Source organism: Leucoraja erinacea, chromosome 13 (genome assembly GCF_028641065.1).
Source record: "Leucoraja erinacea ecotype New England chromosome 13, Leri_hhj_1, whole genome shotgun sequence".
In the NCBI taxonomy this organism is placed as follows: Eukaryota; Metazoa; Chordata; class Chondrichthyes; order Rajiformes; family Rajidae; genus Leucoraja; species Leucoraja erinaceus.
The window spans coordinates 11,951,333-11,968,324 of NC_073389.1; the positions used below are offsets into that span (position 1 = coordinate 11,951,333).

Genomic DNA, 16,992 nt, shown 5'->3' on the forward strand with positions numbered 1-16,992 from the left:
CTTATCAAATCCTGTTCATTACAAAACACTAAATCCAAAATTGCTTTTTTCCTGGTAGGCTCCACTACAAGCTACTCTAAGAATCCATTTCCGAGGCAGTCCCTGCACATCCATGTGCCGATGTAAAAGCCTCTTAAATGCCAATATTGCATCTGCCTCCATCACCATACCTGGCGGCTGGAAGAAAATATAGTCCCAGGATTATAAGGGGAAATTCTGCAAATATGGTCATTTAACTCACTTTCAGAAAACTGACCATAGATCAATATATATACCGGTCAAAGTTCACAGTCCTGGATTGCTCAACTACAATATTTCATTATTATTCATCATTATGAATTATACACATATGGAAATGGTAACTGATTTCAGTGATTACAGGTGAAGTAAAAACTGTAAATTTGTAATCAGTTGTAAGTTGAACACGATAACCAGCGAGTAACAGACATTGGCCCTAAACAGTAAGTTATATAAACGTATCCTTTCTGCTGCAACTGTAAGCAGTCCACAAATTCAAGCTAATCTTTAGATTCTTGAGGGACTGGTTTTGTAAAATCTAGGCTATTGAGATTTGAACCACAATCTATTCCTAGCTGCTTAAATAGGCCATAGATACCATCTGAAAATCCAGTATTAAGCTTCTGACGATCCAAACCTGAAGCGTATTTGATCCCTATCCTTTCCAAAGTATGCTACTCCACTGAATAAGCCACCACTAAGATGGGAGACTACTTTGGCAATGCAGTGACATTGTTGTACTTCTAGAATACTTGGCATAAATCTGCTGACAACTCTTCACTTAACCAGGAAGACTGCATCAGCGAAGTTTACTATTAATAATCTTTTACTAATAAAGATCGGGGTATTTTACATTTACATTTGTCTCCCCGATTGCACAAAAGCAAAAAACACTGTTAATTATTAAAACGTTTGGGCTTCCTTTCAAAGAAAAATAATTGGCAACAGGTATAATAACCATATAACCATATAACAATTACAGCACGGAAACAGGCCATCTCGGCCCTACAAGTCCATGCCGAACAAATTTTTTTCCCCTTAGTCCCACCTGCCTGCACTCGTACCATAACCCTCCATTCCCTTCTCATCCATATGCCTATCCAATTTATTTTTAAATGATACCAATGAACCTGCCTCCACCACTTCACTGGGAGCTCATTCCACACCGCCACCACTCTCTGCGTAAAGAAGTTCCCCCTCATATTACCCCTAAACTTCTGTCCCTTAATTCTGAAGTCGTGTCCTCTTGTTTGAATCTTCCCTATTCTCAAAGGGAAAAGCTTGGCCACATCAACTCTGTCTATCCCTCTCATCATTTTAAAGAAATCAGGTCCCCCCTTAACCTTCTGCGCTCCAGAGAATAAAGACCTAACTTATTCAACCTATCTCTGTAACTTAGTTGTTGAAACCCAGGCAACATTAATAATAAGCCTTATCTAAAGAAATAAAACATCCTAAACAAAGGTGGGATCTAAGATGCAATGCGTGTGATTAACTCCATTACAGTCACTTAATTTCCAGAAGAAATTAGAGATAAAGAACCATCCCAGTCGAGAAGAATCCTATCTTCCCTTTCATGCACGTGCCATGTGAACACCTTGGTGACAGTCAACAAAAGACAGGTCGTTTTTCCCCTCCTATTCCGATGTAGAAATATCCAACATCAGTAAAGACACCTCAGCAATGGCCCAAGAGAGAGCAAGTGACTTGGAAAACAGCAGAAAATGAACAGCCTTCTGGTACTTTATGCTTCACACATTACAACATGTCTATCCCAAGCTAAAAGTTTTTATTTTCAATGTTGTCGCTGCTTAATATCGTCGTTTAGCTGACTGATAAATTCAATACATTTAGACAGCTGTAGCATCATTTAAGATGGTTAATCTGACCACCTCCATAATCACCCCTTCTTTAAACTGGTTTATTGCTTGAAACCATCTTCCAATCTATTGACATGAACCAACTGAAAAAATAAAATTCTCCACAGCCAAGAGGTCAACAAATCCAGTTTTGAGTTCACATACTTCATTAAAGTCCCAAATTTAGTTTCATGAGTTTTTGTTAATTGTATAAATCATTATTGAGTATTCACCTGGGTTGTCCATTGCAGTGTTATACGTTGTAACATCAAATCAAACACATCTATACGTTTATGTGATAGTAGCAGAATTTGGCCATTTGGCCGATCAAGTCTACTCTGTCATTCTATCATGGCTGATCCATCTTTCCCTCTCAGCATCACTCTCTTGCCTTCTCCCCATAACCACTGACACCTATACTAATCAAGAATCTACCTATCTTTGCCCAACATATCCATTGACTTGGCCTCCACTGCATTTTTTAACGCCCAGCAATATTTTTCAAATATGTTAACAAGATTACAATAAAAAGCTGCCACAGCCAGACATAAAAACAGCTTTATCCACGAACAATAGCTCTTCTCAATAACCAAAAATCTGTAGCCTCCTTTTCCTCTGGTATTTTATTTAATTCACATGTTTAATCAATAATGTTTTATTATTAATGTTTAATGTTTTATGTATCATTCCTAACTGTCACTGTATGTCATGATGTCACTTGCGGGCGGAGCACCAAGGCAAATTCCTTGTATGTGAATAATTGGCCAATAAACGTACTTATTCAATACCTACTCAAGGAGAGCATACATCGACTGCTGTTAATACCAATTAATTGCCACAGAGGATTGTGGCAGCCAAGTCAATGGATATTTTTTAATACAAGCAGGGATTAACTAACAGCGGCAATCTCAAATATTTCATAATCCAGCCACCTAACTTGCTAGATGGTTGGCCATTCTGTGTTTTTACCAGGCCTCCTAAAAAATTCATGTTTTTCATTGCAACATTCAATCACTTATTAGTTGGCTTAGTCAGAAAATGTTACTTAAACAGAAGCTACTGCAATAGTGAGTTAAACTCCAATATGCTATCTGAGATCTAATTTAACAAGCTTATCACATGTAAACTAAAAAAGGACAAGCATTTGTTGTTTTGATAAGCATTTGATAAATAACAGCTTTCAGACCTTAAAATATCCAAAATGTGTAAATCTAATGAACTATTTTTGAAAAGCAGTGAGCTGTTTGAATGTTTTTTGCACAATAGTGAGATAATTCATTTTGCCGTTCAGGTTAATTCAGGGAGAAATGTTGGCTAAGACAATAGTCTCTTTTTTACTTGAAGCTTAACCAGTGGAGGAGACTTTCATGGATCTTCAGGCCATCTTAGTGACAGTCCCCCTCAAACACCTGCAGTTTGGAATTGCCATTGCCTGGTCTTCATGCAGGGAGCATTCATATTGGCCTGAGGCATCCCAGATTGTGCTGATGTACTCTGGTGCAGAACCATGAAGAGGTGTTGCTCTGAAAGCTTAAGTAGCTGGCAAAGCCTTGCTCCCAGCTTTGAGGTCTGCAGAACTTACAGAGGTCTTTATATGTCTTTGACAATCTGAGATATTTAAAAAGCCTTAGGTCAGGTAAATAATTAAAATATAAATGTTATTAATAATCACAAAAAAAATTGAAGTTAGCTAAAATACTTTTTTTTTTAAATTAAAAATTAAAAAGTAATTCACTTTTAGTTTGCTACTGCACAGCCTTATAATTCCCATAAAATTCAACGAGGCCTTGGATCATGTAGCAGATTTAATCTGTTGCAGGTCTTGATAAGTAAATACTCATTGATTGCAGGAAAAGGAACGTCCGGAAAGTGGGATGCTTTTAAAAGTGTGGATGACAAGAGTTCAGGACATGCATGTTCCTGTTAGAGTGAAGGGCAAGGCAGGTGGGAGTAGGGAAGCCTGGATAATGAGAGGAATTGTGGCTCTGGAAAGGAAAAAGGAGGCAAGTATATCCCTGGAGGAGTTTTGGGAACTGAGAAGCATACTTAAGGAGGAATTCAGGAGGGGAAAAAGGGGGCAGGAAATAATATCTCTGGCAGATAATATTAAGGAAAATCCGAAGAGATAAAATCTGCAAAATGATCCAAGAACTCGTTGAATTTTATGGGAATTGTAAGGCTGTGCATTATCAAACAATGGCTTCACATCTGTGATGCCTCAGGCCAATATGATGCTTTCTGCATGAGGATCCGGCAATGACAATTCCAAGCTGCAGGTGTTTGGGGGGAACTGTGTCACTAAGATGGCCTGAAGATCCATGAATGTCTCATCTACTGGTTAAGCTTCAAATTAAAAAGAGACTATTGTCCTAGCCAACATTTCTCCTTGAAATAACCTGAACGGCAAAATTAATTTATCGCACCATTGTGCATGGGACATTCAAACAGCTAACTACTTTTGGGTCTCGACCTGAAACTTCGCCAATACTTTCTCTACATAGATGCTGCCTCACCCGCTGAGTTTCTCCAGCATTTTGTGTCTACCTTCGATTTTACTAGCATCTGCAGTTCTTTTTTATACAACTTTTCAAAGGTAGATCATTAGATTTAAAGACATTTTGGATATTTTAGTCAAGTCAAGTCAAGTCACATTTATTTATATAGCACATTTAAAAAACAACTCTTGTTGGCCAAAGTGCTTTACATTTGTTATAAGAATAGTATAAACAAACAAACTACATACATATATACAAATAGCCCTCGCTCAGTGGACGTCAGGAAAGGCTTGGGAGTATAGATACGTTTTTAGTGTTGACTTAAAGGAGTCGATGGAGGGGGCAGTTCTGAAGGGAAAGGGGATGCTGTTCCACAGTCTAGGGGCTGCAACCGCAAAGGCGCAGTCGCCCCTAAGCTTATGCCTAGACCGCGGGATATTCAGCAGCCCCAAGTCGGCCGATCTGAGGGACCTGGAGGTGGAGTGGTGGGTAAGAAGACTTTTAATGTAGGAGGGGGCAAGCCCATTGAGGGCTTTGTAGACATAGAGGAGGGTCTTGAAATGTATACGGAACCGTACAGGGAGCCAGTGGAGAGAGGCCAGGATCGGGGTGATGTGGTCCCTTTTTCGGGTGCCCGTCAGGAGTCTTGCTGCGGCGTTTTAGACCAGTTGCAGGCGGGACAGGGAAGATTGGCTGATGCCAGTGTAAAGAGAGTTGGAGTAATCTAGGCGGGAGGAGATAAATGTGTGGATGATCTTTTCGAGGTCATCAAAGTGGAGGAATTGTTTTAATTTTAAGGTCTGAAAACTGTTATTTATCAAATGCTTACCGACACAACATTAGTTTGGCCTTCATGAAGTATTGTTTTTTCATGGCACTTCCTATTGAGTCAGGGGTTATGGGGGGGGGGGGGGGGGGGGGGGGGGGGCAGGAGAAGGAGGGGGTTAGGAGGGAGAGATAGATCAGCCATGATTGAATGGCGAAGTAGACTTAATGGGCCGAATGGCCTAATTCTGCTCCTATCACCTATGACCTTATGAGACCAGAACACAAAATCCAGTCTAACATTAAAGATTAAAATGTAGTCCAACACTCTGTCCGCACTATGTAGGGCAGGGTTCACAACCAACATTTGCCCCTAATTAACATTATCTCATTATCTTACAGGTCATCTATCATTATTAGTATGTACAAATAAACAGTTACATTTCCTCCATTATGAGAGTGCCATCACTTCAGAAACATGTGCAGTAAATCTCTGGTAATCCAGCACTAGCGGATTTCCCAGACCATTTAAGATAAACAAGTAATCTTAAAAAACACCCAATCCACTTTTAATTTGTTTTCTTTTAAAGATGTTACTCAGTGGTGTAACGTATTTTTCATTGAAGCAGGTGAGATAACAGAGAATGTGGGAAACAAACCCAGTAAATTTAAAGGGGCTGCAGGAAATATCCCCCAGTTTTCTGGGCAATCAGATAATGGATTATCCGAGGTTTACTGTCTGTGAAGAGTAACCAGGGGACAGGAAAATAGCTCAATAATGTTGGTTGTTGTTCCTTTAAAGTGAGTTTAAAGGATTTTTTGGTGCATGTGATAATGTTAAGCACCTAGAAGCAGGAAAGAGAGAAGATTGAAATTATCAACATCTTTAACGGAGTTTTTAAAAGGTTTAGCTAAGTCATTTTGCAAAAAGAATTTAAAAAATACAGGTTCTGAAAACCATGGCATAACTCAAAAGACAGAGTTTCTGCCACTCACTGGAAGATATATCAATTAACTTAAAAACATTTACCAAATACGATACTGTGTAAGGATGCAAAGGAGCAGGAATGTGGACTGAATTAACTAGTGATTAAAGTTATTAACATGTTTTAAAGAAAGAGGTCTCGCATCTTTTGTGTAAAATCCTCCACATTTCATATTGATACTCTTTAAATGCTTTAATTTATACCATCAGCAGTTCTAATATATACCCATCCCAGTGGTAGAAATAGTGGTAATGACATCAACAAAGACAATTCAACTCTGAGTCCTGTCTTACAATTTTCTTTGAAGGAAAGAATTTAGCAGAATTATTTTCAGTTCAACATTATAGAAACTATAAAAAAATTACATGCCTGACATTTGGGAGGTGTTTATTTTTTAAAGACCTGTCTCTTTTGTGAGGTGAGAATGATCAGCATTGACATTGCATTTTACTGAGATAGTAACAAAGGTAAAGGTTGAGTCTGCAACACTGCAGGTCAGCTACAAGGGCACAGCTTTCCACTTTCCACCACTTTCAACACAGTTTAGGCAGGGATTATCCCAATGTTTAAGAAATAGTTAGACAGATACATGGATAGGACAGGTTTGGAGGGATATGGGCCATATGCTGGTAGGTGGGACTAGTGTAGTTGGGGCATGTTGGCCGGTGAGGGCAAGTTGGGCCGAAGGGCCTGGTTCCACGCTGTATCACTCTATGACTCTATTTCTTCCTGAGACACAGAATCGTAGAGTCAATCAGCACAGAAACAAGCTCTTCAGCTCACCATGTGCTCACTGGTCATCAAGTAAGTATTTAGCTGTGCTAATCCTATTTACCAGCACTTGGTCTGTAGCCTTCTACACCTTGATGATTTACATGCTTGTCCAGATATATATTAACTGTTCAGAGAGTGCCCACCACCACTACCCACTCAAGCAGTTTGTTCCAGATTCCAAGAACCCTTTGCATGAAAAGGTTGGCTGGATTTGGATGCTAATGTATTCAGAATTTCACGGATCAAACCGTAGCAAAATTATTAAATGTTAAAATCAAAGCAAAGCAAAAAAAAATCATCTTAGTCAAATACATTGTAACACAGTTTGGGAAAGAAAATCAATTTTAATGATTACAGCAATGTTTCCCATTCTCTTAATCCCATAGCTTGCCAAGATCACAATCATCATTGCTTACCTGGCAATAACGAAGAGTACACAACTGACCCCAAGGCATGCCAGCAACACATACATCCAAATATCAGGGGATAACGGATTCAGGAAGGAGAAAACGCCCGGGTTCGTGCCATTGGGTTTACGGTAGAGGATACTAATGCCCAGGGTCATGAAAGGTTTAGAGAAATCTATAACTTTCTCACGTACATAGGTAATAGTGAGAGGGGCAATTGCCAAATCTGCTTTCTGCAAGAAAGGAGAAGAGAGTTACAACCATAAGATGCCAATGAACAATAATTTGTTCAGCAATATTTTTAATTAAGTAGAGCATGCTTTATATCCTTCAAATGGTCAACTTAGACAAGAAATGGCTAAATAACTGCCTGGACTTGCGAGTTCAGTATCAAAAGCACTGCTATCTAAAGTCTTTTCAACATAATTTTCTTAGATTATATTTTACTGAGACAAAATATGTAGGCAGCAGCTATCTTCATATGGTTAGCAACTCGTATTGCCTCCATCCACAGTGAAGAAGTAGTCTGCATAGTGTTCTTATACAGTGCAGCTAATGAACAACAGTTGTCACTGTGAAAAACAGATATGAATTGAAATAATGCTCTCTGATTTTCAATCACTTTTAATCTTTGATTTTCCTTTCAAGCAGAATGGGAGAGGGCATGATAATAGAAAAATTAAAATTGCATTGATATCTTCACGGCTCATTGACATCCCAGATAACAAAATGTTCTCTTTACAAAGACTGAATTTAACTATTGGATCATTAGAGATGACAGATTAATCAATTTTACTGAACTGAGTTAATCTAGCTGTCTGAGTTAATATGGTTTAGGAAAACAGAATTCCATCAAAATTTAAAACAAAGTCAAAAACAATTTCTGCCTTTATGATATTTGTAGAACATAAGTAAGGGTATCAGGGAACTGACTTCAGGGAACAGTGCTTTGTGATGCATCAAACGCAGCATATTTTTAATCCCACATCATATTAACTTAAATATATCGCCGCACGTCAAATCGGAAAAATCTTGTTTTAACATCTGCTTTACGGGAAGAGCTACTTTGCTTAATTAGATGCACAAACAGGGGGAAAAAACAAAATGTGTTTCTGTCATAATGTGAATGTGCTGTGATCTAAAATTCAGTGACACTTGCTATTAGGAGGCCAGCCTGCCACCACAGGAAAATGTAGCACATTTCTAATAAACACTGACAACAAAGCAAACTCTTCACTTTGACAAACGACCTGGGCATGAGATGAAACACAATCCGCATTGTATTCAAATCTGCAATTTAAGGTAAATTATGGTAATTGGAGAAGAGTTAGGTAAAAATACATGTCCAGTTGTGAAGAAATAATTATTTGAATATCAACTACAGTTTGAAAAAATGTTTAAAATGTGTGTTTCATGTCTACAGAAAATCCCCAAGACATGTATTTTTTTATTAATGTAGTCACTATTTTATTATAGGAAAAGATGCAGCCAATTTATGCCAAACAAGTTCCCACAAACTGCAATTTATATTTTTGATGATGCCATCGCCATAGTTTCATAATTCATCCAAAGGACAGCATTTGTGCTCAAGCTTTCGAACTAATACTAATCATATCCACAATCTTATGAGTCAGTGGAACAAATTATAACACAAAGAACTGCTGATGCTGGAATCTTTAGCAAAACACAAGGTGCTGGAGTAACTCAGGCAAAATCTATGGAAGGAATGGATATGTGACATTTTGGGTCAGCACCCTTCCTCAAGACTGATGGTGATAGGGGGGGGGGGGGGGGGGGGGGGGGGGGGGGGGGGGGGGGGTGGAGAAAAAGCTGCAAAGAGAGGTTGGGATGGAACAAGCATGGCAAGTGATAGGTGGATACGTGATGTGGGTTTATTGACAGCTGAGAAAAGTGAGAAAAGCTATAGATGGACAGGAGACAAAAGGGAGAAGGAGAGGAGTGAAGTGTAAGGACAGAATATTCAGATATAGGTGGAAGGGGCTGGGGAGGGGTGGCTGGGAACAGGGGCGGATAGTGAGAGAAATAGGACTGGGGTAGGGGAGACATGGGAACGAGAGAAGGGGTATTGGTGGCTTTACTTAAAATCAGAGAATTTGATGTTCATACTGTTGAGTTGTAAGCTACCCAAACGGAAGTGCAGTTCGTCCAGTTTGTGTGTGGCCTCACTCTGTCAATGAGGAAGTCCAAGGCAAAAAGGTTGGTATGGGAATGGAAACTGGACTTAAAATGGTTAACAAATGGGAGATCTAGCAGACCTAAGTAGACCGAGGACAAGTGTTTGGTCAAACAGTCATCTAGTCTAAGCTTGGACTCACCGATGTAAATGTAGCCACATCCGTAGCATTGAATGCAGTAGATGAGGTTTAAAGAGGTGCATGTGAATCTCTGTCTCTCCTGGAAAAGCTACTTGGATTCCTGGATGGAAGTGAGACAGGAACAAGTGCCACATCACCTGCGTTTGCAGGGGAAATTACCAGGGCTTGGTTGGGTGGGAAGAATTGAGTAAACCAAGGACTTACGGAGAGGGGGGGGGGGGGTCTCTGCAGAAAGTCGTGGGGATGGGAAGATGTGACTCGCGGTTGGATCATGCTCAAAGTGGAGAAATTGTTGGAGAACATGTGTTGGATGCAGAGGCTGGTGCGGTGAAAGGTAAAGACCAGGGCTCTGGTGAGCAACACAAACATAGCAGGGGGATCCATGTTTACTGAAGAAAGAAGACATCTTGTATATCCGAGAATTAAAAGTTTCATCTTGGGAGCAGATGTGACAGAGATGGAGACATTGAAACTACGGCATCACACCGTTGCAAGACGAAGGATGAGAGGAGGTGCAATCAAGGTAATTGTGGAAGACAATGGGTTTGTATAAGATGTCAGTCAATAGTCTGTCTCCTGTGATGAAGCCAAAGAGATTGAGAAAGTAAAAAGAGGTAACAATTGTCCAAATGAATTTGAGGGCATACTGGAAGTTGGTAGTAAAGTTGATGAAATCAGTAGAGTTCTGCATGGATGCAGATGACAGCACCAATGCAGTAATCAATGTAGCAAAGTGTTGGGGAATGGCGCCGGAGTACATTTGAACAAAGACTGTTCAACGTAACTAACAAAATGACAGGCATAGCTGGCGTCCTTGTGAATCCCCATGGCTATACCTTTAACTTGAAGAAAGTGTGAGGAGTTAAAAGAGAAGATAGGTGTAGGGGCACGTGGTGTAAAGGAAGCAGGGAGTCAGCAGAAGAGTGGGCAAAGTGGTAGATGGTAGTGGTAGCAGAGTGTGCAGCGATACAGTTTGGTTGTAGGAATAAAGGTGTCGACTATTTTCTAAATGGGCAGAGGACTCAAAAGTTGGAGGTGCAAAGAAACTTGGGTGTGTTGGTGCAGGATTCCCAAAAGGTTAATTTGCAGGTTGAATCGGTAGTAAGGAAGGCAAATGCAACATTCGCATTCATGGCTTATAAAAGCAGAGATGGAATGCTGAAGCTTTACAAGTCACCTTTATAACGTACCGCATTGGAGCATTGTAAGCAGTTTTGGGCCCCATATCTGAGGAGGGTTGGAGAGGGTTCAGAGGAGGTTTACAAGCATGATCCAAGGATGAGTGGGTTAATGTCTGAGGGGCATCTGATAGCTTAGTGTCTTTAATCACTGGTTTAGAAGGATGAGGGGAGGTGGGAATCTCAATGAAACTTACTGAATAATGAAAGGCCTGGATAGAGTGGATGTGAGATGGATGTTCCCACTAGTTGGAGAGTCTAGGACCAGAGCCTCAGAATAAATGGATGTACCTTTAGGAAGGAGATGAGGAGGAATTTCTTTAGCCAGAGGGTAGTGAATCTGTGTAATTTACTGCTAGACGGCTGTGGAGGCCAAAGGATCTGGGGTGACGGAGGAACTGAAAGAAATCCACAGGCAGGAAATGGTGTTGGATAGACTGATGGGACTGAAGACTGATAAATCCCCAGGGCCTGATGGTCTGCTTCCCAGGGTACTTAAGGAAGTGCAGTTCTCATACAGTTCCTGTGGATTGGAAGGGAAAGGCAGGAGAGAGAAAACAGGGAATTATAGACCAGTTAGCCTGACATCAGTGGTGGGGAAGATGCTGGAGTCAATTATAAAACATGAAATAGCCACACATTTGGATAGCAGTAACAGGATCGGTCCGAGTCAGCATGGAGTTATGAAGGGGAAATCATGCTTGACTAATCTTCTGGAATTTTTTGAAGATGTAACTAGGAAAATGGACAAGGGAGAGCCAGTGGATGTAGTGTACATGGTCTTTCAGAAAGCATTTGGTAAGGTCTCACATTAGTGGGCAAATTTAGGGCACATGTTATTGGGGGTAGAGTGCTGACATGGATAGAGAATTGGTTGGCAGACAGGAAACAAAGAGTAGGGATTAACGGGTCCCTTTCAGAATGGCAGGCAGTGACTAGTGGGGTCGGTGTTGGGACCGCAGCTATTTACAATATACATCAATGATTTGGAAGAAGGGATTCAAAGTAACATTAGCAAATTTGCAGATGACACAAAGCTGGGTGGCAGTGTGAGCTGTGAGGAGGATGCTGTGAGAATGCAGAGTGACTTGGACAGGTTGGGAGAGTGGGCAGATGCATGGCAGATGAAGTTTAATGCGGATAGTGTTCTGTTTCTTTAAAAAATGCTGTTAGAATTTGGAAATTTAGGATTAGAAGGAGATCCTTCTTCCCTGTGGCTATCAAACTTTACAATTCCTTCCCCTTCTGTTGTGGGGTAGACTGAGACTGACTCCCCTTCCCCCCTCCTCCTCAACCTTTGCACATCCCCAAAGCCTTTCTAATCATCACTTTCATGTATTTTGTGTTTTTTATGACTGTTGGCAAATTAATTTCCCTCCTGGGATAAATAACGTTCTATCGTATCATATCGTATTAGAGATATTTAATTGTTGTTCACTTTGCTAAATCTGTGTACTTTAGGATGCCAACGCCTGGTGCAAATTGAATGTTTCATGAAGGTGAAGGTTCCACTTTCACTCAGTGGAAGCGTTTTCGTGGAACATTAGTCGGCTGCTTTCTGGCTGAGGAAGCAGGTACCACAACGCCTAATGGAACATCACATACCATATTTATCAGTGCACAACCACTATCTCACTTTGTAATCGACACCAATTGGTGCAGTTGATAAAAAAAGGTACGGTCTATACAACAGAAAATAACATCTGGTCTTATGGTGGTTAACAAAATGACCCCTTTTACAATGAATGGAGAGGAGGTTTTACTGCAAGAGGTTTTGCTGTAAAAGGTTTTACATTTTAACAAAACCTTTCAATAAAACTGTTCTCTTGTAAGAAGTCATGTTAAGGAAGGAACTGAAGATGCTGGTTATACTGTACACGGAAGATAGACACAAAATGCTGGAGTAACACAGCAGGACAGGCAGCATCCATGGAGAGAAGGAATTACCCATTCCTTCTCTCCAGAGATGCTGCTTGTCCTGCTGGGTTTCGCCACCAATCTATCTCGTCAAAAATAAGCTTTTTTTGTAAATGGCCACACCATTCATTCAATCATTCTTTAAGTAAAAGAAAGATAGAAATGTCTGAAGTTGCATTTTGGTCTGTTGCAAGTCTGCTTTCTGTTTACATGCAGATTTCACACCATCTAGGGATCAGGGACTTACGACACATGCCTGACTGATTTGAATGATTAATTATCTCTTTCTTTAAAATTCTGACAGCAGTAACGGGAAAATTGGAGTGCCTTTAAAAATGTAGTAAATGAGCCATTTAAACAGATTTCAACGCTAATAATTCATTCAAGCTTTCACTGCCCTCCCTCCTGTATTTATGCTTCATGATCACTGATTTGAAAGCAACTCAATGGTAGTTATACACTCAAATGGGGAAATCCCAACAGATTCAAAGAAACATTAAAGTATCAGAAGTTGAAAATTGCAAAGCCATCAAAAAGACTTGCATTATATAATTTAATCTAGCGTGAATCATATGCCTATGCTCCACTTAATTTGAGCTTAAGCACATCTGTAGAAGCACTGCCAAGAAGCATCGAGAATAAAATTGAAACATCAAAAACGGGGTTGCAAGGGAGAAGGGAGGGGACAGGGGGAAGAGGGGTGGGGGAAGGGGAAGGGGAAGGGGGGGGGGGGGTGGGGGGGTCTGCATGGGTCATTGTGTGTGGTCCACCTACAGATAATGTAGATGGGAATAAAGAAATGGCCTCTCACAACTAATTTTTTTCTTCTGTGGTGTGGTTTTGGCTAATATAATCACATGGCACAGGAGAAGAGCATCAGTGAGTCTAGTGGTCTTTTTCTGCCCTTGCCTTCGACATTACAGCAGTTGAATGAAATACCCAGTCAGTGTTTAGATGGGAATTCATCTCACAATGTTTTACAATGATAAGTTTCACCACTGGCTGGTATCCATTTACATCTTCTCATGAGTCACATTGTTGAAAAAGTTCAGAGCCAGGATGAGAATAAAGGGAAATGATTACGAAGTTAATCCAAGCCTAAATTATTTTTGAGAACACTATTTAATTTAAAATAAACTGATAAACAGCATTAATGTGAGTATTATTTAAATTTAAGAGTTATGAATCAGCCATGATCATATTGAATGGCGGTGCAGGCTCGAAGGGCTGAATGGCCTACTCCTACACCTATTTTCTATGTTTCTATGAAAAATAGGGGAATCCTATCAATGGACACAATTCAGCGTTCCACAAGAACCAGATTAGTTTAGATGCAACGTTCTTAATGGTCTTTGTTGCTCAAATACTTTACTGAACGTTGCGTTATATGTTTCACTTCATTTGTACTGCATTTTGAAAAATTGTTTGATTATTCAGAGTTTAATTCATGAATACATGTCTTTTCTTCCAATACATTAGCAAGTTGTTCATCATTTCTAGGAATTAATATGTTTGGCACCTTCTTTTCAAACTTCATTAATTCCTACTTAATTCTCCACAAGCAAAGCCCCCATATAGCAAAGACATATTTAGAGTTACATTAGAATGAGGAAATACCACAGCAGTTATTCTGACAAGGTATGTTCATTGTGTTCCACACATCACTGCGCAGCTGACATATCCCCAACTGCTACTTTGGAGAAACCACTTATTTTGCATGCAGAAAGGATTTGTACGAATTACACATTTTTATTTATTGAAGAATGCTTCAAAGCACATCCCAAAGGTATATAAACATAAAATGCTGGAATGCTGGAAGCAGGCCAGACAGCATTAGAGGGGAGGGGAACAGTCGATATTTCGGTTCAATGTTCCTTCATCAGAACTGGAAAAGCAAGGAGATAAGCAGGTGCTTGGTGAGAACCGTAATGTCTGGACAGTCGTGTCGACCAAAGGTTTAACTTACTTTAAAAATTGGCAAATGGAGATAGAGAACATTATAACAAAATAAAGCAGAAAGAGACAAATATATCTGTTGGAGATAAAGGAGGCTACCTAAACTTGTTCAAATTCAAAAAAATACCATTGATGAGGTGCAGTTCCTTGAGGTCACGTTGGGCATCACTGGAACAATGCAGGAGGACAAGGATAAAGATGTCAAGGCAGGTGGAGGATAGAGAATTACAGCAACAGGAGACTGAAGTTCAGGGCCATCCTTGTGCAAGGCAGTCACCCTGATTCCTCCATTGGAGCACTAAATTGAATTGAATTGAATGATACGGCATGGAAACAGGCCCTTTGGTCAACTGAGTCTATGCTGACCATTAAACGTCCGTTCATACTAGTTCTGTTATTTCACTTTCACATCCATGCACGACAAACTCGGGGCAATTCACTGAGCCCAATTAACTTACAATTCCTTACATCTTCGGGATGTCTCCTCAGATCCTGGTGAACTTCTACCGCTGCACCATCGAGAGCATCCTTACCAACTGCATCACTGTATGGTATGGCAACTGCTCTGTTTCCGACCGGAAGGCATTGCAGAGGGTGGTGAAAATTGCCCAACGCATCACCGGTTCCACGCTCCCCTCCATTGAGTCTGTCCAAAGCAAGCGCTGTCTGCGGAGGGCGCTCAGCATCGCCAAGGACTGCTCTCACCCCAACCATTGGACTGTTTACCCTCCTACCATCCGGGAGGCGCTACAGGTCTCTCCGTTGCCGAACCAGCAGGTCGAGGAACAGCTTCTTTCCGGCGGCTGTCTATTACTCAACAACGTGGTGACTGCCCCAATTACACTTATTATTTTTTTATTCAAATTTTGCTATGTCGCTCTTCAAGGGAGATGCTAAATGCATTTCGTTGTCTCTGTACTGTACACTGACAATGACAATTATAATTGAATCTGAATCTGAATCTGAATCTGATGTGGAACAAAACCGGAGCACACAGAGGAAACCAACGCTCTCACAGGGAGAATGTGCAAACACCAGGCAGACAGCACCAGAGGTCAGGATCGAACCTGGGTCTCGAGCACTGTGAGGCAGCAACTCTTACACTGTGCCACCCTGATCTTATACACTAATTGAAAGTGAATTCTTTATTCACCTGGATGGGCTGTTTTTGGTCCTTGGATGGTGGGAAGGAAATAAATAAAAGGCAGACTTTGCATCTCCCACACTGCATGGGAAAGTTCAATGTTGACAATGGAAGATTGAAGTAAGATGTTGTGGAAGGAGTGGTCTCTTCAGAAAGCTGAAGGGAGAGGGAAAAGAGAAAATGCATATGATGGGGGAATCCCTTTGGAGGTGACAGACATTAAGGATGATCCATTAAATATAGAGGCTGGTGGAATTAAAGGTAAGGACAAGGAAAGCCTTATCCTTGTTCTAGCTGGGAGCAGAAGCGGTGAGTTCAGAAGTACAGAAAATAAAATAGACACTCTTGAGAGCTCTGTCAACAATGGAGGATGGAAGCAATTTTTCTATCAGAGGTTGCAAGATATCACATTTCTGAATAGAGCAAATCAATAATATTAAGTCCAGGCAATTTTGTCTTTAAATGGTTTTGAGGATATTCACTTACATGGTTGATGAGTTCACCAACCATTCCATTCCACTCGCTCTTTTCATTCTGAGCCCCGTACTTTCCATCAGCTACCAGTCTAACTTCATAAGTGAAGCCCAGAATGCTTGATAATTCTTTCACTAAATCCAGGCAATAACCTTCAAAACGATCATTCCCATAAAGGGGCTTGTCAGATTTCTTGTGCATTACATACGGATCCTCCTGTAGAACAGAAACAACGAATAAAATCTTTTAGAACACAACCTGACAAATCTAATTAATCTATTCCCCAAATGGGCAATAATAATAAAGGAACAAGAAGTGACTTTGTTAAATTCAAGATCGTATCAGGTCTAATAAAAGTTACTGATTGGCAATCTTCCTATCCACATTTAAAATACTATTTCTTTTCATTTATAACCTACAAAACATCAGGACTCCATCATAGTTATTGGATGATATGCTCTCCGCAAGGGCCGCTGTTGATTTAAAATTCATTAAAAGGGCCAATTGCCAACAATAATTTTTAGCTTAGTTTAGTTTAGAGATACAGTGTGGAAACAGGCCCTTTGGCCTACCGAGTCTGCGTTGACCAGCGATCCCCGCACACGAACGCTACCATACACATACTAGGGACAATTTACACTTCTACCAAGCCAATTTACCTACATACATGTACGCCTTTGGAG

The 16,992-nt window shown here is 40.4% G+C and overlaps 1 protein-coding gene across 1 annotated transcript in view; it reads right to left on the reverse strand.

Annotated features, from left to right (window-relative positions):
• Positions 1-16,992, reverse strand: part of grik1a (glutamate receptor, ionotropic, kainate 1a) — a 276,013-nt gene that overhangs the window by 54,649 nt on the left and 204,372 nt on the right. Inside the window, 2 exon segments of the mRNA XM_055644485.1 lie at positions 7,314-7,537; positions 16,322-16,525. Coding sequence (XP_055500460.1) covers positions 7,314-7,537; positions 16,322-16,525 — 428 coding nt within the window.